The 26,181-nt window shown below is 41.2% G+C and overlaps 2 protein-coding genes across 10 annotated transcripts in view; one reads left to right on the top strand and one right to left on the bottom strand.

Moving 5' to 3' along the window:
- Nucleotides 1-831: 831 nt before the first annotated feature.
- On the top strand, nucleotides 832-24,059 carry TRMU (tRNA mitochondrial 2-thiouridylase). 7 transcript variants are annotated; one of them, XR_014172620.1, is made up of 14 exons: nucleotides 832-1,303; nucleotides 2,549-2,714; nucleotides 4,599-4,705; nucleotides 5,258-5,380; nucleotides 6,420-6,592; nucleotides 7,995-8,048; nucleotides 8,182-8,248; nucleotides 10,450-10,550; nucleotides 11,802-11,946; nucleotides 12,628-12,710; nucleotides 14,620-14,748; nucleotides 16,908-17,054; nucleotides 20,654-20,796; nucleotides 21,766-24,059. XR_014172620.1 is itself a non-coding variant. In XM_081929164.1 (13 exons), exons 1-13 carry the CDS (start codon nucleotides 1,216-1,218, stop codon nucleotides 20,714-20,716), a joined length of 1,446 nt encoding a protein of 481 aa, XP_081785290.1. In that variant the 5' UTR covers nucleotides 832-1,215; the 3' UTR covers nucleotides 20,717-24,059. The 7 variants fall into 7 exon arrangements, 4 of the variants coding, with proteins under 4 accessions (XP_081785290.1, XP_081785291.1, XP_081785292.1 ...); XR_014172621.1 differs by having other exon boundaries at nucleotides 20,654-20,800; XR_014172622.1 differs by having other exon boundaries at nucleotides 837-1,303; nucleotides 20,690-20,796.
- The window catches only part of CELSR1 (cadherin EGF LAG seven-pass G-type receptor 1), a 148,316-nt gene continuing 145,954 nt past the window's right edge, over nucleotides 23,820-26,181 (bottom strand). For 2 of the 3 annotated variants that reach the window (XM_081929114.1, XM_081929116.1), the window contains exon 35: nucleotides 23,820-25,862. In XM_081929114.1, the coding sequence (XP_081785240.1) occupies nucleotides 25,838-25,862 (25 nt within the window). In that variant the 3' untranslated portion in view covers nucleotides 23,820-25,837. The remainder of the gene's footprint in view (nucleotides 25,863-26,181) is intronic. The other variant, XM_081929115.1, reaches the window with a different exon arrangement.

Here is a 26,181-nt window from a genome sequence, read left to right as displayed (position 1 = left end):
TAGACGAACAAATGAGCAAATTAAGTTAATTTGGAATATGCAGAAAATATAAAAACATAAATGTAAGGAACTGCAGAAAGGGAGAAGGAAGTAAGTCAAGCTTTGAAATGGTAAAACGAGTGTGCAATTATTGAAATGTATAAAACTGAAAACCATGAATGTTTCTGGTCAACGTGGGACTCAAAGCCATAACACCGAGATGAAGCATCTCATGCTCTAACCAACTCAGGTATGCTACCCATGTATTTAAAGGGTACACCGGCTCCCTCGGCCAATAAAGCAAGATGAGCGCCGCAGCCCCAGAGTCGGTCACGACTGGACCTAATGGTCAGGGGTCCCTTTACCTTTCAAATGACCCTTTAAATACACATGCATTTGGAGAGGATTTTTTAACTTGGCAGAAAGAGAAAGAGACGACCTGAAATCAGGGCCGGATTTAACTTTGAAGAGGCCCTAAGCTACTGAAGGTAATGGGGCCCTTTATATGTCCAGCTGTCCTTCGTCAACAACAAATTGTCGCTGTTTTTTGTGTTGAATATATGCTATATGGTAATTTATGGACCTAATAGGTATCTAAAGCCATTTGCGCACAGCAAAATATGTATTTTATCAAAGTAATTGTTGAACTGTAATACAATTAAGAAGTATATTAATAGTGAATTTTTGGGGGAGGCCCCAAGACGAGTGGGGCCCTAAGCTATAGCTTGTTTAGCTTATACGTAAATCCGGCACTGCCTGAAATACAGAACAAACTATCAACACAGGACGTGGCATTTTAAGCCGAAATAAGGGGCCACCTGTAACAGGACAGGTGGCTACCCTAAGGCTATTTAAAGCGGCGTGGTGACGTCACAGTGCAACGTGCGCGCGCTTGCTCCGAGGCGCCAATCCCCACTGGGTCCCGTGAGCCTGACTCGCGCTCATGAGACTCTCAGGGGGTCGCGGGTTCGAATCCCGCGTTGGGCGAAACGTTCCCAACTCCGCCGCTAGGCCGACCTTCGCGGGCCCTTTCCAACTCGGCCAATTCTGCGACTCGTCGTCAGAAAGACCTCTCTGGTGGTGGAAAAAAAACCAAAACACCGGCAACACAACCGCCCCGCCGCGGCCTGCGGTGGTTGGTCTCGCGCGGCCTAGCGGAAAGCGCCGCTTCTCCGCCCTCGGCGAGCCGGGCTCCGCCCCGCGGAAGGGAGCCGAGCCGGGTCCGTGAGGGGAAAGATGTTGGGCGCCGCTCGGCGGCATGTGGCCTGCGCTTTGTCGGGCGGCGTGGACAGCGCCGTGGCGGCCCTGCTGCTGCGGCGGAGAGGTGAGGCAGCAGCCACCTGGGCGGCGGGTTTCGGCCTCGGCCTTCCCCTCACGCGAGCTCCGCTTTTTTCCTCACGGGCCGCGGGAACAGAGCCATCCTCCTTCCCCTGACGCCGCCTCACGGCTGCCGCCGCCACCTATCCGCTTCTCAGCCGGGGGGGGGTTGGTTGTAGGTGTATTGCTCGCGAGTAAGCCCCGAGGGTTGACTCCCGTGTATTGAGAGGCCTTCTTCCCGCAGCCTTCACACGTGTCTCGTCAACGCACACGCGAGTCTCTCCCTCCCCCCCATTATTCTCCTCAGGGAGCCGTTTTCCTGGGTGGGATTTATCTTGTTTTATTTATTTATACAGGCTCGCCCTATTCATACGCAAAGACGCCCTTAAGACAGGATTTGTAAGCGAAAAAACAATGGGAAGGCTTTCCCCATTTGCTTCCCTTACTGCAGAGGAATATTTGAGGTCATGGGGAGAGTAAAAATGACTCTCCCGTACTATTTCAGACACATGGTTTATATATTTAGATATGTGAGCGTTTATGGATATTCTGTATTTGAGACCTTAGAATTTTAACAGCGCAAAGTTTCTTCCAGGGAGAACAAATGAGAAAACCCTCTCAAGTCTGCCTGTGCGGCTCTGTGCAAAATTGATGAATGCATTACGTAGTAATGGTAGGGGCTCTTGTATCTACTGTAAAAGCCTTGTGTCACCCTCATCTATATACTAAAGACATTATGCTAATACACAGTGCTATTTTTATGGAAAAAGAGGTGCTGGAATTCCCCATGAACGGCTCCCTCGTTCTCTTAGAATGGCAATGGCGCCCACCTAAAAAGTTCCAGCTGAAAAAACCCCTGCTAATAAAGCCTTTTGACTACAATTCCCACCATCCTTAACTATTGGTTAGGGTTAGTAGGAGTTGTAGTCCCAAGATACCTGGAGCGCAGGAGTTTGGGAACTGCCCATGACCTTCATTCGTCCAGTTCCGCTTTCCTTGGCGATTCCAAGCTCTGAAATGCTTCACTATGAAGCTCTACTATGAAGCCAAAATAACATGTATTCCTAATCTGAGTATACCTTGGTTTTGTTTGTTTTTTGTTTTGAAGCAGTGTTCTGTTACAGCGTGAGGCTTCGCAAAAAAAAGGCTTGCTGACAATGACACAACTATTTTTGACAGCTTGCTTAATTTGCAAGGTTAGTCTTGAGTGATTCTTCATGCAAAATATTTTCTTCTTTCTTGTCCTCTCTAGGGTACCAAGTGACTGGAGTGTTTATGAAGAACTGGGACATTGTGGATGAACAAGGAATCTGTTCTGCTGACAAAGACTGTGAAGATGCTTACAGAGTTTGTCAGATACTAGATATTCCATTTCACCAGGTTTTCTATGTAAAAGAATATTGGAATGAAGTCTTTAGGTAAGAGAGTTTTCATTAAAGATTTGCCAAGATAAAGCTTTGCATGGCTGTATGCAGTAATGAAGTGAGGGAGGCTGGTATCCCCAAAGTCAGCTTAGGTCTGTGCTGTAATGCAAACCTTTCTGCATATGCACAGATGCTCTGAATGACTGACTACATTTTCCTCCACCTGCAGTGGATATTGGTGGGGTTGCAACTTTAATCTTGCTGTTTTCATCAAAATAGGACTTGTAGAGCTCCTGTTTAGGAAAACATGCCGTTATTCATGTGCAGAGTGATCATTAAAAACATCAATTACTCTTTGCAAATCTATAGACAGGGGAAAAGGTTCTATGTAAGAGGCCCCTCGTATGATATTCAGGCACAGTGGTGTAGTGGGCACACATTTTGGGGATGGGGTGCAACCAGGTCCTCCACAAAGGCCCCTTCTCCACAGGGCTGCATGCAGCCCAGCTCTGAGCAGAGAGAAGGAGCAGGTAGCGTTGCAGCCCCTCTCCTCCACTTGCACCAGGCTGGGCCAGGTGCAGTGGTTCCCCTCAGAATTTCCAAATTTTATGTTTGACTTGGGGCAAAATCATTCTCCCCCCACCCATCTCCCCCAAATCTTCGCATTTCTACACCTTTGACATTTTTATTGTTATAGCCCATTTTAATCTAATAGGACTGTCTTCTTCTTCTGCGAATGCTCCTGAGGTATTTTCCATTTCTTTTAGGGCATCTTGGGGGTATAACGAATGGAGAATGCATGATGGATGTCATGGCCTTGCATCCTTGTAAAATTTCCTTAGGGGAGACTCTGTGAATGAATTTTTCATGTACTAAAGGCTCTGATGGATCATTGTGTCTGGGATGAGAAAGGGTGTGTGTGTAAAAAACAAGGTTTAATTTCCTTGTAGCTGATAGGTTGTTTGCTTGATATATCTGGAGATATCTGCTGTAGGGCAGTATAGAGTGCTGCAAATGGTCATTTTTCTTTTATAGAAATTTGTTTTATGATTTTGTGGGTTCATTTTTTTTGATGGGAGGAGTGGAGTGTGCCAAATCTAAGCAAGTGCCATATGCTTCTTCTCCAGATAAAGAGCTTGGCTCAACCTCTACTGAGAATTCAACCTCTCAGTTTGTAGTCATAATTTATTTACAGCTAATGGTTGAGTCCATGCAGAACATTTTATTGTTGTTTGCAATGATGGGCTCATAAGGCACTTTGAGCACCTCATGAGCTCAAAAAGCAGGACTCAGATGTTTAAAATACATGAAGACACAAGATGAAGAAGTCAATTTTCAAACCAGGTTCAGCAGAATTACCTTTGGAGGCTGATTCCTGTTCTACAATGCAAAGAAGAAGTGAGAGAAACCTTTGCAAGAGCAAGTGAATATCCTCTTCTGGCACTGCTTGATGGAATAGGGCATAAATCCCCGCTGATTAACATGCATATTCATAACTGTAGACTTCATAGGTAATTATATTGCATATGTGAACATCTTTGAATTGTACAGCCATGGTTTACAAATATACAGTTTGTATTTGCAAGTTGTTGAAAGCATGCCTGCAGATTTTAAGATCTTGATCTTAGTAGTAGTTCTTAATCATGGTTGAATATAATAAATACTGAACTTCACAATAAGTGCTAAATACAAGAAGAACTGCCATGTTAACATCAGAGTTTCTGAGTATAAGAAGAAACAACTTCAGTGAAATCCAGACAGAGGAAAGATTGTTCAGTTCTAGTCCTCTTACTGGGATGAAAATACAAATTAGATACTTGTTTTTACATAAAATGTGTAAGATTCCTGGTAAGCCCATGTGGTTAGATTTAGGTTAAACCTTGGCAAACATGGCTCTGAATTTCCAAATGTTCATAATCATTCTAGTTTTCTTTACAGCTACCTCTTAAATGAATATGAATTGGGAAGGACCCCTAATCCTGATATTATATGCAATAAGTACATCAAATTCAATTATTTCCTGGATTATGCTGTGAATAACCTTGGTAAGTTGCTTGCAGGTGTGCATTATCTACAACTTAACCAAAGGACTGTAGCTTAGTAGAGCACATGCTTTGATTGCAGAAATTATCTGGTTCCATCCCTGGCATCTTCAGGTAGGGCTGAAAAAGCCCTGTTTGAAACCATGGAAAGCCATAAAAATATTTAACTTCTTTATTTCCTGATATCCTGTATCTATTCTACCTGAGGTGGCATAAATATAGTTCCCAGGAGGTCCCATCCAGGCAAGCAGTAACTTGTCTAACTTCAGCTAGGCGGTGGCCTCATAAGCATTCATACCAGTGGTCTGACTCTGTATGAGCTAGCTTCTTGTGTTTCATTCCTAAATGCCAATAAAGAAACTGCAACCAAAATCAAGCCCTTGAGAAAGTGATACAGATTTTAAGACTGGCCTCTTGTTTTTTCAGGATTTAGGTGCACCATAGAAACTAGCATTGTTACGTAATATGTTGGATCTTATGTTAACATAACAGCATGTTCTAAGCTTCTCTCTGAAGCTTCTCCCATAACATGCACATATTTTTTAAACGTGCCAGGAGCAGATGCAATTGCCACCGGACATTATGCAAGAACTTCTTTGGAAGACAATGAAGTATTTCAGCAAAAATACATACGCAGACCAGAAGGACTTTTCAGGAATAGATTTGAAGTAAGAAATGGTAAGTGGCCTACTGCTGAAATCCAAATCTTATATTTAATATAATTTATTATGCTGAGAATTGGGATGAGTGGGGCATATGTAACCTACATATTTTTGCCCATAACATGTATTTTGCAAAAGATCTCTTAGGATAGGATAGGGAAGGAAAAGCTAAAGCAGAGCAGACAATTGATGCAAGGTTACATTATTTGGTGAAGAAATTCTGGAAAAGCTACTATATAGTGCTGCTCATTGTAGACCCCATAATCAGGATGCTTGCCTTTGAGTATTGCCTGAACAAAAGTTGGGTTATTTACTGTTTTGGGCTGCCTTGTGTATGTTTTAGGGCTGTTGATTGCCCTAAAACATACACAAACGTACCTTATTGTTTCAGCTACTTTGTAATGGCCCATGGGTGAAATAAATGAATCAGACTTTACTTGATTGCATAGCACACACAGAAAGCATTATATTCTGAAAGACAATGTGCAGTACATTATGATGCAAAGTTTTCTATATTTGTTCATCTGCAATTTATGTTCCATAGCATCTGGAATAATTCACAGGAAAAGCTTCTTGCTGCGTTGGGCTAAAATCAAATGAAAGGTTTATTGCAGCTCTAGCTTGAGTTTCTCTTTGGTTGGTTATGGAATAGTTTGTTCTTCCATGGAGCTTCCTTTATTAACCATGAAGCAAACTGCACATATTTCCATAGGCTCACACTGAGGAGCTCCATGTATATAGCATCCGTTCAAATGAAGTGAGTGGGAGGGCATCATAGTTGGCAGATGAAGTGTGTACATCAGCACTTATTTTGTCTGCAAACAATTGCTGCTTTGTGCAAAGAGTGTTTTCTTAAATGAAGTGTTTCTTTAAAATATGCATCACATTTTTTTGCAATGAGGAAGTTTGGATAGTTTTCCTATTAAACTTGAAATCTTTTATAATATTCTCTTTAAGTAATAGAAATACAGCGAAGGAAACATATGAGTGAAATGGGCTGTGTATAGTCAATGTAATTTTATTTTATATCTTTTCCTTCACCTCCCTTTTCACAGCTGTAAAACTTCTTCAGGGAGCTGATCATTTTAAAGATCAGACATTCTTTCTCAGTCAGATCTCACAAGAAGCCTTGCGGAGGACCATTTTTCCTTTAGGAGAGTTAACAAAAGACTTTGTAAAGAAGATAGCTGCTGAACATCACCTTCACCATGTACTGCAGAGAAAAGAGGCATGGTAACTTACTGTCTTATCATCAAAGCGCTTAGAGGGGCAATGCTCACTGAATGGGTCTTGTGTACCACCATCAAAAAATGAGTGCAGCGGTAGAATTCTGTCATCCTCAAATTGTTTTTGTCACCCCATTGTTCTCCTGATAAGAGCTTGTTTTGCACACTATGATTGAAAGAGATGATTGTAACAGTTCACTGTATGGTTGTTCCCTGGACAAAGAAGCCACTTGTGGAGAAGAGGGAAGTTGCCTGTGTTATGGCCCTGTTCCTGGGCATTCATGCATTGGTACTGAAATGTGCGTTGGAAAAGTCTGTGCCATGTGAGTGGGGCCGATACCAGCCATGGTATTGCGGGCATGATCACCGGTCCTGTTCTCCATGCACAGCTGAATTGTGGTCTTCATTACTTCTGGAAAACATTTCATGGTCCCAACTTGTGACGTTTTTTCTTTGAACTATTGGTATTGCTCACTGAAAAAAACTAGCTTTTGTAATGTGTTTAAAGCACGAGTAGTTAGTGAAGTGTATATTTACAACTCTTGTAATCCACACACTGAAGGACAGTGTTTAAACAATCCTCCCAAAATATTGATATGATCGTTGCTCTGTGTCTCCATTTTAATATACCAATTTGTGGCAGTAGTTCCGAGGAAGACGAATAGAAAGGGTTTGCCAAAAAGTGCTTTAGCTTTTACCACATTTCACATTCCTTGTCCAGTAGAAGTTGAAGCTGCATGACATGTCACCAGAAGGTGTTGCATGGTAGAATCAGGCATGAGATGACCATGAATATATTATAGTATTCTTGCCATAGGGTGGTCAAAGAGTGATTCTTTCTGTGATTATGTGTTTCCTGGAAGAGTTGATCAGGACGAATGTGGTTTTCCTCTTGTGAATTAAGACCCTAGTTGGTGGAGTAGGGAAGGTGTTTGGGGATCGACCCATTAATCTGGTAAGGGTTGCCATGGTTTTGTGTGATGGTTTTCTGGATATAATTAGCAACAAAGAGGTGTATTGGAATTGCAGTAATTAACAGGTGAGGTGATAATGTTCAGGGAATTAGCTTCCAGAGCAGGTATAGTGGAGAGACTTCTGCTTAACTGCTCATTTTCATCTGAACTACACGGAATTTCACTTTCCTGCCTTTTTTAAACCAGCTGTTAGTTACTGAGATCTTTTGTAGGAGAGACCAGATATAAATGTTTTAATAAATTAATATTAGATTTTTATTTATGTACTTCAGGGAAGGATGTTGTCTTTGATGGAAATTGAATTTTGCTCTTTGCTCTGCATGTTTCTAGCTATATCTTCTGTGCTGTTAAAACTTTTAAAATATCCATGCTTTTTTATTTGTTGTTTGGTCACGATGGTCAGAGTTTCTGTTCCCTTGTTTTATTTTAGAGCATGGGAATCTGTTTTATCGGTGAAAGGAATTTTGAAAAGTTCCTTCTGGAGGTAAGTAATTACGGATTCAACACATTAATAAATAACTTGTATCAAAAATGAAGGATGCTGTTGTTTTGCTTTGGTTTAATTTTCAGATTGTGGCCTGGGAGTGGGTTTTTACACACAGTTGTTTTCCTTGCAGTATTTGGAGCCCCGTCCAGGCAACTTTGTTTCCATTGAAGACAACAAGGTCATTGGAACACACAAAGGTCAGCTGGTATTTTGTTACTCTGTTAACGTTAAATGTCCTTGTGTATGGAAAAAACGGACTGCTCTTTTGTAATTTATTTGCATTTCACAGCACGATTATATATGAAAAGCAAGGTTTATACCTCTGTTTTCTGGCTCTCTGACCCCATATCTCATGAAGAGGAAGGATGCAGAGGCATGAGAAAGGACTTTTTTGAGTTCTGTCTTTCCTGAGTTCGCCCAACTAACAGTAGATTAAATGTTGAGTCCCGGTGCTTGTAGAACGCAATTTGTGTCAAAAGCATCTGGTTGTAAAAGCTTCAGGTTTTGTAGTTAGCTATTCTACTGCTGTGTTCTGCTTCTCTTTTATTAACTGATAAATTGTAGGGAAATGAGCCTTTTTTAGGCTGACAAAATTTTGATCCTTTAATCTCTTTAAAGTAAATGGTAAAGCAATATAAACATAAACATGCTTAAGGAAGGAATCTGTTAATGCTTGAAATTAGACCAGACATGTAAAGGGAGAACAATCATTTTCACAAAGAAAGGAATTGTAATAATTGCTGGGCTTGGCCTTCAGCAGCGTGAGACTTTGCGGAGGCTTTTCAACAGGGTAGTTTTGCTGTGCATTTATCATTAAATCCAAAGGAAGCTGTGGGTTTTGATTCCCCAAAGTTAAGCCTAAGGTTTGGGAATGGGGTTGTGGGACTGGAATGTTCATTTCTCTGGAGGCGACTGGTCTGGGGTCTTGCGCACCCTTCATTCCTTTAATACAGAGATATAGAGGTGGTTCCAGTCCTTCACGGTGCGTCTCTTCTTCATAGTTAGGTAAAGGTAAAGGGACCCCTGACCATTAAGTCCAGTCGCGAACGACTCTGGGGTTGCGGTGCTCATCTCGCTTTACTGGCCGAGGGAGCTGACGTTTGTCCACAGACAGCTTCCGGGTCATGTGGCCTGCATGACTGCATGACTAAGCCGCTTCTGGTGAACCAGAGCAGTGCACGGAAACGCCATTTACCTTGCAAGATGGAAGATACAGGTTCAAAAGATTTGTAAGGAGGAAGAGGCCTACCCATTCGATGGCAAAACTGTTGCTTATTTATATTCTCATTTTGGTATCTATCTAAAAATCACACATTTCAAATTATTGCATGTAACATGTAAATGTGCACTTTTATTGGCTTTTGGTTTATTTATATGATTTAATGCAATCAAACATATGTTCCTCGAGAAATGCTGGTGTAATAAAATAGAAATGAATGTGAGTTATGAGCCATAATTCTCATTTGCAGAGCCCCACCTCTACCTTCCACTCATTAGGTGGCCTTTTTCATGCCACGATTGTTGACTTTCCAGTCTGTAGCTTATAGACATTCACTTACCTTACAGGGCTTCTGTGAGAATTACTGAAATAATAGTGCTTCAAGCAGTAGAAATCTGCCATACAACCCCAGTTTGAATGTGCCCATTGGTTCAAAAGGGTTGGCAACCCCTGTTCTATTGTCTAGCTTGTGATTTAATTGGCCCCTCAGTGCAGTTTTGAAGGCAAATAACCGTTGCTGTAAATACATCTACAAATGGGTGGCTTAAATTTGTAATCTCTATAGGCTAGTGGCATGATCAAACTCAGTAAGTTTTTAAATTGTAAGACAAAATGTTGGTAGAATTCTTGTCTTTGTAAGTTTTAGGTAGTTGAACTTTCTTTCATAATAACTGAGAACATTTTTTTGTTTCCTTGGTGAAGTAGAGCAATACCCTCAATTATAACAGTTTCACAAAATATGCTCATATCTCCTCTAATGCCTGCTTATTTGCCAATTTGTTATCTGCTACTTTTCTTGATAAATACTGTTCCAAAGGCCTAGAAAGGAACTTGTGCCTGATCCTAGCTAATGAAGTGTATAAATGTGGAGCATTTTTTGGCATTTGAGGCGGGTGTGGCAGATGATTGTCAGCGTATTGTGCATTGTTGAATCACACTTTTAGAAAAGGTTTTTGACTTTATAGACTCAGGCTTACTTTTTTAAAAAATGAAAATGAAAATGCAACAGTTGATGAGTATCCCCTAAGTTTTCATGAGTTACTCATTCAGAAACTATGTTTTTAATCCGTAGGATTCTGTTCTCTGTTGAAATGGTAGGTTGCGATTTCTGGAGGAACAAAAGGATTAAGCAGTGTTAATAATGTGAAATATATATTTTATTTTATTTTTTATTTTTAGGTTGTTTCCTGTATACATATGGCCAGAGAGCCAGGCTAGGAGGCCTCAAAGATGCTTGGTTTGTTGTAGATAAAAATATTGCCTCTAGGGATATCTTTGTGGTAAGTTTTCTAATTCTGTGTACCGTTTGTAATTCCTGCCAAAAAGAATGCGGTTATTATTGGCCTAAGATTCTTGGCTTTTCCATTGAAAAGAAAAAGAAAAGCCGTTAAGTTAGCTGGTGTCAAGTTTTATTACATCCTGTTCAAACTGGCTTTTGATTAACAAGATTAACAAGATTCTTTGATTAACAAAGATTGAAAAGGATGTTGGCATCAGGAATCTAATGGCATGCACTGAAAGAAATTGTTGAGTTTTACCTTAGAACTAATGTAAGTTAGTCTTACCAAATATATTACTATATCTTTGATTAATAATGTTTGTCCAGTGCAGTGTAGGTAGTGTTTATCATGGTATATTGCCTAAAACCTGTTTAAAATCCCAAATTCCATAGTAAAATCATAGTTTAGTTTGCATAGCTAAGCTTTGCCTACACACACACCTAGACCTGTACCTTGGTTTAAGAACAGCTTAGTTTATGAACAACTTGGATTAAGAATGCTGCAAACCCAGAAGGAGGTGTTTCAGTTTGTGAACTTTGCCTTGGAAGCAGAACATGTTCCGCTTCCTGTTGAGTGTGTTCCATTTGTAAATTGAGTCCCCCGCTGCTATGGGAAAGCACATCTTGGTTTAAGAACGGACTTCTGGAATGGGTTAAGTTCGTAAACCAAGGCACCACTGTAAAAGGATGGTGAAGGTTTACCAAGCGTGCCTTCCTCTTAGCATGTTTCTCCCTTGCGTCCTGAGTTCGAGTGTCTTCAAAGCCCATGACACCTTTGGTAAAGGCTGTTCTCCAGTTGGAGCACTCACAGGCCAGTTTTTCCCAATTGTCGGTGTTGATACTACATTTTAAAAGATTTGCCTTGAGACAGTCTTTATACCTTTTTTATTGACCACCAGCATTACACTTTTCATTTTTAAGTTCGGAACAGAGTAGTCGCTTTGGAAGACGATCATCAGGCATCCGACCAACAGGACCAGTCCAACAAAGTTGCTGTTGAAGCATCATTGCTTTGACACTATTGATCTTTGCTTCTTCCAGTGCACTGGCATTAGTTCACCCGTCTTCCCAAGTGATGTGTAAAATGTGTAGTCAAAAACCACAGTATTGCAAATGTGGCTGTGAAGTTACTAATCCGTAATAAAAGAGTGGTTTTGTAACTGTTTTCCTTACCCAAATGCTGCTTTTATTCATAATGATCAGCCATGTGATCAGCTAGTTTTAAATTAAAATTGTTGTACCCACTTCCAAGGCACCCTCTACAGACCATCCTGCACTTTACAGAGATCTCTTGCGGACAAACAGGGTACACTGGATCGCAGAGGAACCTCCCGCAGAGCTGATTCGGGACAAAATGATGGAGTGTCATTTCCGCTTCCAACACCAGATGGCACTAGGTGACTAGACTTCATTCATTCGTTCATTTTACTTCTGTGGGGAAGGCGTTTGGTATTACAGCGGTACCTCGGGTTAAATACTTACTATATTTTTCGCTCTATAAGATGCACCAGACCATAAGACACACCTAGTTTTTGGAGGAGGAAAACAAGAAAAAAAAATATTCTGAATCTCAGAAGCCAGAACAGCAAGAGGGATCGCTGTGCAGCGAAAGCAGCGATCCCTCTTCCTGTTCTGGCTTCTGGGATATCTGCGCAGCCTGCATTCGCTCCAAAAGACGCACACACATTTCCCCTTACTTTTTAGGAGGGAAAAAGCGAGTCTTATAGAGCAAAAAATACGGTAGTTCATTCCGGAGGTCCGTTCTTAACCTGAAACTGTTCTTAACCTGAAGCACCACTTTAGCTAATGGGGCCTCCTGCTGCTGCCGCGCTGCCGGAGCACAATTTCTGTTCTCATCCTGAAGCAAAGTTCTTAACCCGAGATACTATTTCTGGGTTAGCAGAGTCTGTAACCTGAAGCATATATAACCTGAAGCATATGTAACCTGAGGTACCACTGTACTAGGAAAAGAGCCAGTATTACTGCACAATGACATTTATTTGGATTAGGAGATAGCATTCAAATTTGATGAGAATGCGAAAGCTAGTTCTTTAACTTTAATTTTATTTTGTGTTTAGAGCCTTGCACCTTAACTCTAAATCAGGATGGGACTGTATGGGTGACAATGGTCAAGCCAATCAGGGCTCTTACCCCAGGCCAGGTAGGTACTGAAGATGCTTTTGGTTTCTTCCTGTGTGTTAAATTTACAGCCTATCAGTCAACTGGGACTTCCTTCCTGGGTGGGGAAAAATATGCTTAAGATTACATCCTTAGGCATCTCACCATTTGAATACAAGAGTCCTGGACAGGTAAAAAGCTTCGTCAAAATATGTTTGAATTTCTTTCTTTCTTCGGTCTGAATTGATCACAGTTTGAACTTTTAAAGTTGATCTTACATAAATTGTGCCCCACAATAAGTCTCCTTGGATTTCCCCCCTGAGACATAATGACTTCTTCTGTCAATAAGTTGCAACATATTTTCAGTGCAGCAGTCTTATGCAGTTACCTGAGAGCAGGCCTCTTTGCATATATCGGGACATATTCTTTCATTAACCTGAGTAGGATTGAGCTGTGAGTCTGGATCTCTCACTCGGAGTGTGGCAAACATTTTCTTTTCCATCCTAGTGTGCAGACTCCTCCGTAGGCTTGTTAAGTGAGTATTTCAATATACCTATTAGAATATCTCCCGCCTGGAGGGAAATACTGTTTCTAATGGATTTTTCTTTCCTTGTTGCATAACTTTCTGATCCCTTGCATTTTCATTTTACTAATTAGCATTTATTGGGTACTATAAATTCAGTCATCCCTATTTCTTTTTTTTAAAGAAAGTTGTAGAATGTTCATAATGGACTGCTAATTATAGTGAAAGAGGCAACCCTAAGCTCTACTTCTTTCATTTTCCGTGAGTCAGTGCCAGATCCTGTGGACGTCTGCTTGGAAGTGGGACCCACTGAGTTCAGCAAAGCTCATTTCCAAGTAAATGATGAGAAGGGATGAGCTGTAGCTCAGTGAAAAAGCACCTGCATTCTACGGAGAAGGTCTCGTGTTGAACTCTTGGCTTCTGTAAGAGCAAAACTGGGAAAGACCTCTCATTGAGATCTTGGGAAGCAGTTGCCAGCTGTAAAAGACAGTGCTTGGCCGTGATGGGCCAGTGGTCTAATGTAAAGTAGTACAGTGCTTTGAGAGGGTGCAATACCTTTTTTAAAACGGATGAATAAATGAGAACTGTAGCTGTTGCCCACTTCCTTCTGTTCCATTTTCATCTCACTCTGTCCTAGAAGAAATGGGTTGCGTTTTGGAAAGCAGCATAATGGCTTCAGCAACCGACGTGAAAACGCTCAGAGCGCTTTCTAAACTGCAGCCTCGCATCAAGGTGGTGACTCAAGCAAGCCCTACTGAAATCTTGAGAGGGTGGTGCGAATAGCCAAGCGCAGGGTTTTGTCCACAAAATAGTGAGACTTAAGAACATTTAACTTTTCAGAAGAGTCTTGCCATTGAATTCTCATACACAGCTGAGTAGTTTGTTTTATTTGGACCTAGCGATGGATTGAGTCACCACCCTCCAAAACTGCAGGATGGCTTTCAAATCCTGCAAATTTAACAAAAAAGGATCTACAATACAACATAAAAATGTGTGTATGTGTCCTGGTGTGCAGATTAATTGATGCTATGGGCTGTGTGCTTGTGGTCTATTGATGGGTGTGCTAGATAGTAATGATTAAGTTCAGACTTTAGTCTCCTAGTGAAGAGAATTTTATAGGCACCTTTTGAGTGGTATATCAAAGGAAAAGCATTTAACATACTTGCCATGGAATGCAACACTTGCCTTTTTGTTTATTTAGAAGATTGCTTCTTTAAAACTGTATATTGTACATATATCTGTGCATTTTTTTATATATCGAGTTTCACACATACCAATAACTTTGATGCCCTTGCCTATTTTTTCACATTGCCATGTTCAAAACAGGAGAGCTTACATGTGACTTTGGTTCTGTGTTCAGTTATCTATTCCTTGCAGTTACACATAACCCTCTGTGTGCTGTAAACATTGTTGCCATTTGTCTTTTCAGTTTGCTGTTTTCTACAAGGGTGATGAATGTCTTGGCAGTGGAAAGATTTTGAGACTGGGTCCCTCGGTGTATACTTTGCAGCAGGGCAGAAACAGAGAAAAGACGGCTGAGAATGGGCCTGCTGATGAGGTCAAGGTAGAACCAGCCACGTGACTGCTTTCTTTCATGCAAAGACTTTGTTACTTAATGATGTTGAATTAAAAGAGAGAGATCAAATGGTCTTACAGTTACAAGAACACATATGAATACACACATTGACGTATTTGTTGGGATATTTTCATGAGGTGAATTATGATAATACTTTAGAGGTTTTTTCAAAAAATGAAATATTTTTGACATGATGAATGACCTATGGTGGTGAGAAACAGAAGATTTACTGTTCCTAAGTCACTGCGGTCCTCTGCAAGGAATTCCCACACAGCAGGATTGATGTTACCAGCCTTCATGCCACATTTTCAGACATCTTTGTAATTCAGAGTTGGTTTTCCAATGGGCCTGGTGCCTGAAGCCAGCTCCCCAGAGAGCACATCCTTGGGGATCCTTCTTCCATCTTCCCTTCTGGGGTCATGACCAAGCCAGCAGTTGGGAAAACTCCATAGCACCTAGAAAACTAGGAAATGTGGAATAATGTCCTGGCTGTTTGCTGAATCTCCTTCTAGATTTTTCTAACCTTGAAAGAGGTGCCTTTCCTTATCAGCTTGTGTAGCATTCCCTGCGATAGAAGGAAATACAGCCATTTAAGCATTTTGCTTGATGGTAGACATGTCAATTTGGAACACAGGAAGCCCCTTATACTGAGTCCAATCATTGTTCTATCTAGCCACAGCACTGGTTATTAGCTGTGGCTCTCCAATTGCCCTGTGTAAGAGCAACATAAATAATTCTATTTATATTGTAAACTGTCCTGTGATCCTCAGATGAACGTCGGTATACAAAATGAACCGATTAATTAAAAGACAATGAGCAAAACCTCCTGTCAACATCTGGGGAAAAGCCTTCTGTTAGTATGGCACCTCTTTCGTCTAATGAGGCTTGTGCAGGAGAGATTCTCCATGAATTTTCTCCAAAGTCTGAGACTGTAAACTTTATTAAGCTTTTTCCAACAGTGTGTTTCTTCTATGGATCAAAATTGCGCCTCTGTGAGGAAAGGTGCTTTAGCTTTTCAGGTTCAAAATTCTGTATTAATGAAGAACATTTTCCACACTTGTTAAATAACTCATTTGCGAGTTCCTATGCCAACTATAAATAAAATGCTTATGAGTTAGTATACATCCAGGAATCTAAGAATATGAACAAATGATTGAATCATGTGTCTGGTTATTTGAAATGTTTTGATATGATGAGAGCATATACAAATCCCCACCCCTTATGAGGTAAATGTGGGGTTTTTTTTTAGAGTTTTCCTTATAGTTTTGCATGTACCTCAGGGCAGCTTTTTCTGAAGTGCTGGGGATCTTGTTAGGGCTTATAAAACAACATCTGAACCAATATGCTTTAACCATTTTCTCTATGTATGGTACATACACATTTGGGGAGAGGTGGCTGTGAGCAATGTAGGAGTGTCGAGTTAGAACAAGCTGTCCTAATATAAAGACCACCTAAGATGATTTTGTAGCTGCTTCCTCATAGCAACGAGTTTCTAAGGTAACAAAGTTATTCTGTCAACATTTGCTTTATAAAGCACCTGCTACGAGCATACAGTTATGCCAGCTGTAGATTTAACAGCAAACGCTTTCATTTTTTTCCTTTCTCTCCCTAGCCCAGAAAATGTTTGAAAGCTTACAATAATGGTGGCTATATTGATGAATGAAGCCCCACTTTGTGTGTCTGGTGTGTAGTTGGGAATAGGCCTTGGGCAGGCAAGCTCATTATCTTGTTCTTCAGGAGCGTGAGCAATTGAAATGGAAGGTGTATTTGCATGTGGGATTTTACTTGACCCTGTGTGAGTAACCTTGGCAGAAAGTAGGAGTGTTAAGGATCATCTAGACCAGCCCCCTTCAATGCAGGAATCTCAACTAAAGCATCCATGACAGATGGCCATCCAACTTCTGCTTAAAAACTTCCAAGGCAGGAGAATCCACAGTTTCCCGAGGGAGACTACTCCACTATCAAACAGCTCTTACGGTCAGAAAGTGCTTCCTGATGTTTAGTTGGGATCTCCTTTTTTGTAAGTTAAAGCCCTTGGTTTGAGTCCTGCCCCCCAGAGCAGGAAAAAGCAAGCTTGTTCTCTCTTCCATGTGACAACCCTTGAGATATTGAAGATTGCTATCATATCTCCTCTTATCCAGGCTAAACATACCCAGCTCCCTCAACCATTCTTCATAAGGCTTGGTTTCCAGACCCTGGATCTTCTTAGTTGTTTTCTGCTGCACATATTCCAGCTTGTCAACATCCTTCTTAAATTGTGGCACCCAGAACTGGACACAGCACTCCAGGTGGGTCTGACCAAGGCAGAATAGAGTGGTACTATACCTTCCCTTGATCTGGACACTATACTCCTGTTGATGCAGCCTAGAAAAGCATTAGCTTTTTTTGCCGCTGCATCACTGTTGACTCACATTAAGCTTGTGGTCCACCAAGACCCCGAGATCCTTTTCACATGTACTGATAGTAAGCCAGGTGTCCCACATCTTAACCTTTGTGCAGCTGGTTCTTCCTGCCTAAGTGCAGAATCTTAACATTTGTCCCTATTGAAAATCATTTTGTTAGCTTCAGCCCTGTTCTCCAATCTGTTAAGGTCATTTTGAATCTCGATTCTGCCTTCCGTGGCATTGGCTACCCTTCCCAGTTTGGTCCCACCTGCAGATTTGATGAGCATCCCCTCACTTCCTTCATCCAAGTCATTTATAAAGACATTGAACAACAGCGGGCCCAGGACAGAATCCTGCGGCACCTCACTTGTCACTTTTCCCCCACGGTGATGAGGAGCCATACTCTGGGTTCAGTCAGTCAATCAGCTACAAATCCACCTAACAGAGAGAGAGAGTGAAAGCTTTAAACTACTGAATGTGAATTAAAAACTTCATGCAACCAAATATTCAAAGGGTATATATAACTGGTTGTATGGTTGCACCGTTAAATGGTGATTGTTCCGTCTTACAGCAACATCTATTTTTTCCCCAGCAACACCCATTTTAAAGGGAGCAGAAAAGGTTAACCTTTATCTTGTTTTTAAAAGGTTTGTGAATTAACAAAAAAGGAATGTTTATTGCATTAAGTAAAACGGCAGGTGTCAAAACCGCCCTTGTGTTGGTCATGTAAGATATTTCACTTTCTCTGTAATCCCCGTACGGAGTGCAACAGTCTCCTTTGCTGCTGCCCTTCTGAAGATGGTGTTTTCCTTGTGAATGGAGCAGCTGTAACACCAGCAATGGTTTAATGATTTTTGGTTTCTCATTGAGCACAGGACTTCTATGAAGCTCATTATCTGCCATGCGGGCCTCTTGGATCCACTTGAGTTGCCAACTGTTTTCATAGCCTTCTTTTATTTCCTGCTAAGCCTTTATGTGACTCTGGCTGAGAGTAAGTGAGGCTCTTGGCTGCTTCAGTTTTGCTCAGAAATGACCTGCTTGGACTCCTTTCAATATACCAAAGTCCAAGCTGCTCTTTCTGAAATAATCACATTTCCCCTGTCGTGTGTTTACTAAACAGAGAAGAAAAATGTTTTGTTTTATGTTCAATAGGGCTAGTTGAACGTTGCCAAAATCCTGAGAGCTGGTTGGATTCTTACACTTGATTTTGTATTTTTGTTGAAATTTGTCCTCTAGATTATATATTCTCAAAGTAGTAGGCACATTTTATCAGGGGGAAAAGTTTTTAATATATTTAGACTACTTGTGCCTCAGGTTCATATAAATGCAGTTCAGAATCTTCTCTTACTACTTAATTAGATTTCAGTGATTTTAGTGGGTCTTTTGTTGTTGGCGTCGTTCCCTGTTGTGTCTTCTGGACTGATCTGTAGCCAAAATTGATCCCAAATCTTTTACTTCAAGCAACATTTTGGAGGGAAGGGTGGTGATTATAAACATTGATTCTGAAAACCTGTGTCCCTGAAAAGATAAGAAAAATGCATGGGCGTGATTTGGCCAAGACCACTTGGTGAGTCCATGATCGCAATGGCTTCAAAGCTATGTAGTTCTTGGGACTTTTGAGAATACAGAAATTTGCTTGGGTGCTTTGAAAACAACTATATTTCTTGCCTGGGATGGCTTCCTGTTTGGTTCTACTACTTAAACACCTCTAACGTACCTGCATACAGATTTTTTCTTCTGGGGATACTCTAGGGTACACTGTACCGACACCGAGAAGAAAAGCACTGTCTGCATATATGGTCACAGGGTTTGTTGTGCAAACCCCATCATGCAGCTTCAATATTAAAATAGGGTGTGTGTGTTTACTTGTGCCAGGTTTGAGTACTATGCCATGATATTGGCATATCTTGATTTTGAAAAATGTGTGCAAGAAGACGCTTCATTTCTGATTCATCGTAGGGATGGAAATTTTCAGCCAGGCAGATTACAGACAAGCCAGCCATTGACCCCTGGATATATTCTCCCTATACAGTGGTACCTCGGGTTAAGTACTTAATTCGTTCCGGAGGTCTGTTCTTAACCTGAAACTGTTCTTAACCTGAAGCACCACTTTAGCTAATGGGGCCTCCTGCTACTGCCGGGCTGCCAGAGCACGATTTTTGTTCTCATCCTGAAGCAAAGTTCTTAACCTGAAGCACTATTTCTGGGTTAGCGGAGTCTGTAACCTGAAGCGTATGTAACCCGAGGTACCACTGTATATACATATATATATAGTAACAATTGTTAAATGTAGAGTTGATAAACAAGGCTCCAATACAAAATGGTCATTATTGGGACTGGGTGATATATCATTTTATCATCCAAAACTGGTTTGAAGTCTATATCATGATATCGGTTTCATAATTTTTGACCTGGAAATATATTGCAAATCACGATGTGTGTGTGCTATGCAAAAATCACAATGTGGGGAAAACCTTGAAGTCAGCCAATGCTTCTACAAGCTTCATCCTTATTACAGACATCGTGATATATTGGTATATTGTGATGTTTAGCTGGTGATATATTGCGATGTTGAAAACCAGATGTCACCCAACCCTATTATATCCCCTTATCCTGTTCAGCAGATTTGATTTCAGAGTGATGACAAACAAAACACTGTGTTCTATAAAACATACCCTTAGGGGGTGTTTTAAGAGCATAATTCTTGTGGCTTATTGTATCTTCTAAAAGCTCATTTTTCCACAAGCATTTATATGAAATTTAAGTCAGCACTGATAGAAATTGTTGTGCACTTCACCTTCATAGAAAAAATGAATAGATTCTATCCATTGGGGGGGGGGACCTTAAAATTGGCCATACTCCCAAAATAGGAGGAAGCCTTTAAGCAATTATGGATTGGTTTAGTCTTGATTTAGAGATGTGGTCTGTTATTGTTAGGTGTTTTTTTTTGTAATGGAAAATGACTACTGTACTTGCTCAGTTAAGTTGGGTGGTAAATATTCTTTTCACTTCAAGGGATTAGGATTGTTCCTGGAGTAATCCACAAGGGCCATTAAGAGTAATTGCTTTTGCCAATTCTTTGCTTAGCGTTTCAGCCGATTCCTTAATTAATCAATTAAAACAAAAGTTATTCTGGCATGTTAATGCACATGTCAGTTTGAGAATAATTTAGTTAGTGGGTGTGTATCCGTTCCCTCTACTGGACATCAGGGCTGGAAAAATCCAAAGAGGTCAAGGAATTGCTGTTTTCTGCCATTGATAGGCTAGGGGCTGGATATAACGCTAACCAAATACAAATGTTACGTGGTGCTTGGTGAGAAGCTGTAACCTGTCAGTCTCAGTTTGTGCTAGAATAGTTATTTAATCCCAGAGGGGGAGGGTTTAGCATACCTTGGTGTAAACAGAGTTTGCATTGGGTTCTAAAATGTTCTGTGAAAAGACAGTGACATATTTATTGGTATACGTACTTGATTATAAGCAGTAGCACATGCCACCATCCGCAGGTGTCCTGCTCCTTCACCATTTTCACTGCCTTCCAGAACTCCGGTGTGACATCACCTTCCTGAGTTCCTTCAGATCCTCCTCAAGACCTACCTGTTCCTTGACACCTTTAGTACAACCACGTAATTCGCTAATCTAAGATAAGGCAGGTGTGACCAGAAAAAAACGCAAGCTTTTCCCTTTTCTCTCTGCCCCCATTTCCCTCCCCATTATCTCCTTTGTTGAATTTTAGACAGTAAGCTTCATTGGGCCGAATCCTGTCCTCTTGTACTTTGCATAGGTAGCAGCATTGATGCAGTCCTTTGAAAAATAATAGCGCCCCTTGTTCCTTACCCTTGTAATTTGACTTTCATGAAGTGCTACATGCCATGATTTGCAGGTGAATTGGCTCATACCCTATGATTCCTGATTTATTTTCATACCTTTGGACTGTGTTGCTACTACGAGTCACCTATATATCGACTCTTAAGATTGGCATTCTTAATTTCTGTAGTAAATGCAACTAACTGAAGGTTTGTGTATAGGCCAAATGGGCCACATAAATACTTCCACCAACAGTATATTTGTCCAATGAGCAGGTGTGTTTAATGTCAGATCACAGCCTTAGCTCTTAAATTTTATTTTTAAACCACGGCTGATAAAAGGGTTGATATCAACACTTTGTATTTATCCACCACGTCTTAAGTGTCAAAGGAAATTCTTCTCCTGGACCATTGAAATTTATATTCACACTCTGAATATAAGGTCTGCCTAATTCAAAGTTTTTAAAATAGGCTATTTGTGCAGGAACTGTATCTTACTAGGGCTGATGCCAATACTTAGGTAGATGTCTCGATTTTGCTTAGAGCTTCTCTGCTTCCCCTTCCCTGGAAGCATTTAAACTTTACTTCCAGGATGAGACGGTGTCTGTAAACACTCTACAAATACAAGGTAGGGGCTTGCTCTTAATACTGAACACTCAGGAAACTGAAAAGCTGGCAGGGGAGGAACTTTCTACTGCATATCTTGTTGAGCTAGAAATACAATCTGCAATCTTTTTGGCTCTCTTACTTCACTGAGTGGGGTAGAGAGATTAGAACAGAACAATTTGAAAAGCTCCATTTCACTTGAACAGATGGATTCTGAACGTCTCAGATGTGCTTACAATCGGAGAGCTTTCACCAGTGGAGGAGGGCGGTGAGAGCCAAGTCCCTGGCTGCTTAGCAACTCTTCATTGGTTATTCAGAGAAGCTGAAACCTACTCTCCACAGGAAGGTTTGAGCTGTGTGCATGTAATTGAAATATGCATTGGTAAGTCAGTGGCTGTGTTTTAGTTCGTGGGGCGTCGCATCCAATGGAATTGGTGTTCACCCTGTCACGAGACACTAGACAGGAGCAAAGACTTGTGGGAAGTAGGCGGCACTCCCTCGGTTAAATCTTTCATCTCGTCATCTGGTCCCCCAGGAGGGAGATGCCCAACTCCGGAACGTGACATGACAGGAGGCTGGAGTTTGCTGCATGTAAAATTCATGAAGCAGCTGCCCTTAAGAGCTGCCTGTGTTGCTTCATCATGTGCCCAAGCATGCATTGTGTGGATTGAGGACTTACTGCAATCTCCTCTCCAAGATGTGGCCCGTCAACACCAAATTCTGACTAAGCTAAAGGCTTGGGCTTTTGTGATGCCTCTACGGATTCTGTTCAGTTTTCAGCAAGAGCAGGGCATCCCAGATAACAGCTAAAGAGCCGAAATGCAGATGCAGCATCTTAAGGTGAACTTTTCTACCGTTCCCTTTTCTGGCGGTCACCTTTTTGGAGAAGGGGCATTGAAAGATGTCCTTATTGAATCAAAGGGTAAAAGGAAAATTCTGCTAACCCAGAGAGATGACAAGCGACCAGCCAGTCGTTTTTCACCATACGCTTCTTTAGTCTCAATCCTTTTGCCCCTTTCGAACCCCAAATAGGCAAAGGGGCTTTATATTCCAATCCCAGCCCTTTTGTCAGTGTTTTCAAGGGAGGCGAGGGTTCCAGTGGTTCCAGGCTTCCTCAAATGCAAAGACAACCAAACAGACTAGTCTGTGTCCCTTGTGGGGAGATCGTCTTTCCAGCTTGCTTCCTGTCTGGGAAAGGTCTGAGGTATGTTCCATTCCAATGGACACAACGCCCCACAAACTAAAAAGAACAATTGGTCTTACCCATGGGTAGGCAAACTAAGACCCGGGGGCCGGATCCGGCCCAATCGCCTTCTAAATCCGACCCGTGGACAGTCCAGGAATCAGTGTGTTTTTACATGAGTAGAATGTGTCCTTTTATTTAAAATGCATCTCTGGGTTATTTGTGGGACATAGGAATTCTTCATTTCTTTCCTTCAAACTATAGTCTGCCCCCCAAGGGCTGAGGGACAGTGGACCGGCCCCCTGCTGAAAAAGTTTGCTGATCCCTGGTCTTACCTGAAGTTTTGGGAGCGTATTTACTGTATAGCTCTACTATACACTGTTTGGGGGAATATGGCCTCTCTTGAGTACTAGTTTGTCACGTTCCTTGTGTTGCATTTCCTTGCCTTTCAGATATTTAGCAATTTAGAGATTTTATTACAGAAATTTCCAGAGCCGGGGAAGGGGGAAGTCGGCGGGTATTTTTTCTCTCTTTAGGTACTTTCTGCTTGGCGAATCCAGAAAACTGAGGGAGTGCTGCCCATAAGTCTTTGCTCCTGTCTAGTGTCTCACGTCAGAGTGAACACCCATTCCATTGGATACGACGCCCCACTCCCAGAATGACACTTCAGGTAAGACCAGTTGTTCTTTCTGCCTGCACTTTCGGAGACAGTATGCCTGTGAATGCTAATTGCAAGTAAGTGCAGATGAGGAGAGCTGAGGCTCTGCTTCCCATGGTTATCTCCTTGAGATACAGCTTGTGAGAACATTGTGCTGGACTAGGTGGGCCCTTTGCCCATACCAGCAGGGATCTTAAGTCACAGGAGTAGAAGAGGAAAAGAATGCCACGTTCACTGTGGTTGGTTCTGGCTTATCGAAAGAAACCCAAACACTGTGGATGTGAGCAACAGAAGAAATACCCCTGGGAGTTGGGGGCTCTTGGGAGAGCAGCAGTTACGGGTAAATGAGGTTCTCTACCTTCTCTTGCCGTGGGTTACCAAGAGGAGACCAATGGATAATAAATGGCTGGAAGCATGAATACAAATCCACAAACTTAATTTATTGTTAGGTTCTCTCATCTGTGCTTCAATTCCAGTGTTCTGCACATTAATAAATATACATTTGTTTAAAAAACCCCTCCAGTGTCTAATCTGCCATAAACTAACAAAAAAACCACCCCAGGATTTCACCCCCCCACCCCCAGGGTTAGCACAGCTGACACACTTTAACAGTTCTGATAAAAAAATTAACTAACTACATTTCATTGGGACAAAATATACACATAGATGTGAAACAGCTGTAACATCATTTAGCACATCCCCAGGTATGATAGGCAGATATGTTCACATTTAAAACTTTCTTTTTTTTACATCAGATTTTCATACAGCATGTAAGCAATACTTTTTAAAGAGCCATACTCTTTCCCAGTTCTCTGAGCTTGACAATGGAGTTGGTTTAAAAATAAAATAAAATTGAACAAAACAATTTCTGATTTGCTCTTGAAATCCAGTTATCAGGTATCCCTTAAATAAGGTAGTTTTGCAATATCTGAATGCAATCTAAATATTAAAGGGCTGCGTTCATAATCTCTTAAAACTGAATCGCTGTCCTTATCAAAGTTAAGCACTTATAAGGCGACTTGATTTCAAAGGGAGAAAGAACTTAGCAAATGCTCAAGTCCGTCACTGAAATCTGGGGGGCTTAACTAGGCTGCATTATGCAGACTGACTTAAAAGTTTCCCTTTTTGGGTAAATGAACAAACGAGTGGCAGCTTTGTGCATTCTGAGACCAAGTATCAGAAATACAAGTTACACATTTATTATTTTGATAAATTGTGAATTTGTTGTCAGCTACCCTCCCCGACTCCTGGGAGTCTAAAAGGGATTTCCACATTATGGAGAAATGCTGTCCAGCCCATTAACTAAAGGCCTTTACTTCTGGAAAGGCACTTCTGGGCATTCAGGTTATCAATTCTGCTTACAGTCCTTAACTGTGCGACACAAAAATAGTTAATTTCACATTTACCCCCCTAAGCAAGTATAAATTTTGTAGTGCAGAAAAATAAAGAAAATGTTTACATGTAGATGGAATGGGGGGGGAAGGCAGACTTCCTTAAAAATCACCCACAAATACTTTTGTTGTTACTGAATGATTGGCTGGTGTAGAGGAGTACAAAAATACACACTGAATCCTTTAAAATATTTCAGATTATTCTGACAAATTCTGTTCCTGAATTTAAGTTTCCAGAGATAAGTGGCAGCCTTTTTTAAAAAGACTGTATTATAGTTAGGCGTGATGCAGACGTTAGTTATATTTTCCCACCCTGAAATGCCAAATTCAAGTACACTTGTGCAATTCTTTTTAATATAAAAAATATCAAAGCTCTTTCACAATTACTCTCCTGCTATCAAATTTTTAAGAAAACCGTCATATTACATGAAATGTACAAAAAGAAACTTTTAAAGAATCACCATATAAAATATATAAAAAATATCTACAGCTATATATATATATATATTTATATTTTTATATATTTATATCAAAATGATGGTATTTTAAGACAAAGGTGTCCACCACAAGCTGGCAAAGGAATTGAAAGGGCACTTGGTGTGGTTATGTTTTTCTCCTGAGTTCACAGATCCTATTGGATCCCCAGATCCCCAGCGTAGGCCGAGAGTGAGAGCAGGTAGGGCTTGGTTTAAGCCGGTATGTCTACCGTACTATGGACCATTTATTCCTCAAGGATATCCTTGCAGCGTTGCTATGGCTCTGTCCACTTTCCCAAAAGGCATTGCTCTCCGGTAGCGACTTCCATTCATCAGCCTCCACTTGTTTTGGCACAACTGATGCAGTCAGGCAGACCCTGAAGGTACCATAAGCTGCCTTACTGTGTAGTTTGCAGGAAATGGGGCATGGCCATGGGGTGCCGCCGTGAGAAACTTTCCCCAGACGCAACATCCCATGGCGAAGGCAGAATCAAAAGGTCCCTGGGACGTGGCATCACCGGCAGAGTCGTCTCTCGCAAGTTGCAGCAGGTGTCACCATTTCCTGATGATTCAAATTGAAGTTTCATTACTGCCTCTGTTCATGAAGAGAAGCAATCATGCAACTTGGGGTTAAAATAGAGGCAGGCTGACAAATCCTTTCAGTGAAACTACCGAGCTCATTTTAATATGTTAGCATGGAGAGAGACAGACAGGCGTCAGCAGCTTGACGCAGTAGGAAAGTTAAAAAGTGGGTGAAATTAATGACAGGATGTTTTCGGACAAGGTAATTGGTAAAAAGCAAGTATTCTGTTAACTCGGGTTAGGCTGGTAGGGGATATTGTGATTAATTAGGTTCCAGGATATGACTCTGGCTTACTATCCTGATGAGTCAACTGACGTTAAACCAGAGTTCC

Source organism: Podarcis melisellensis (assembly GCF_964234715.1).
Source record: "Podarcis melisellensis genome assembly, chromosome: 10".
NCBI classification, from domain to species: Eukaryota; Metazoa; Chordata; class Lepidosauria; order Squamata; family Lacertidae; genus Podarcis; species Podarcis melisellensis.
The sequence above is the reverse complement of the archived record's forward strand: the minus strand, read 5'-3'. Positions and strand labels throughout refer to the sequence as shown.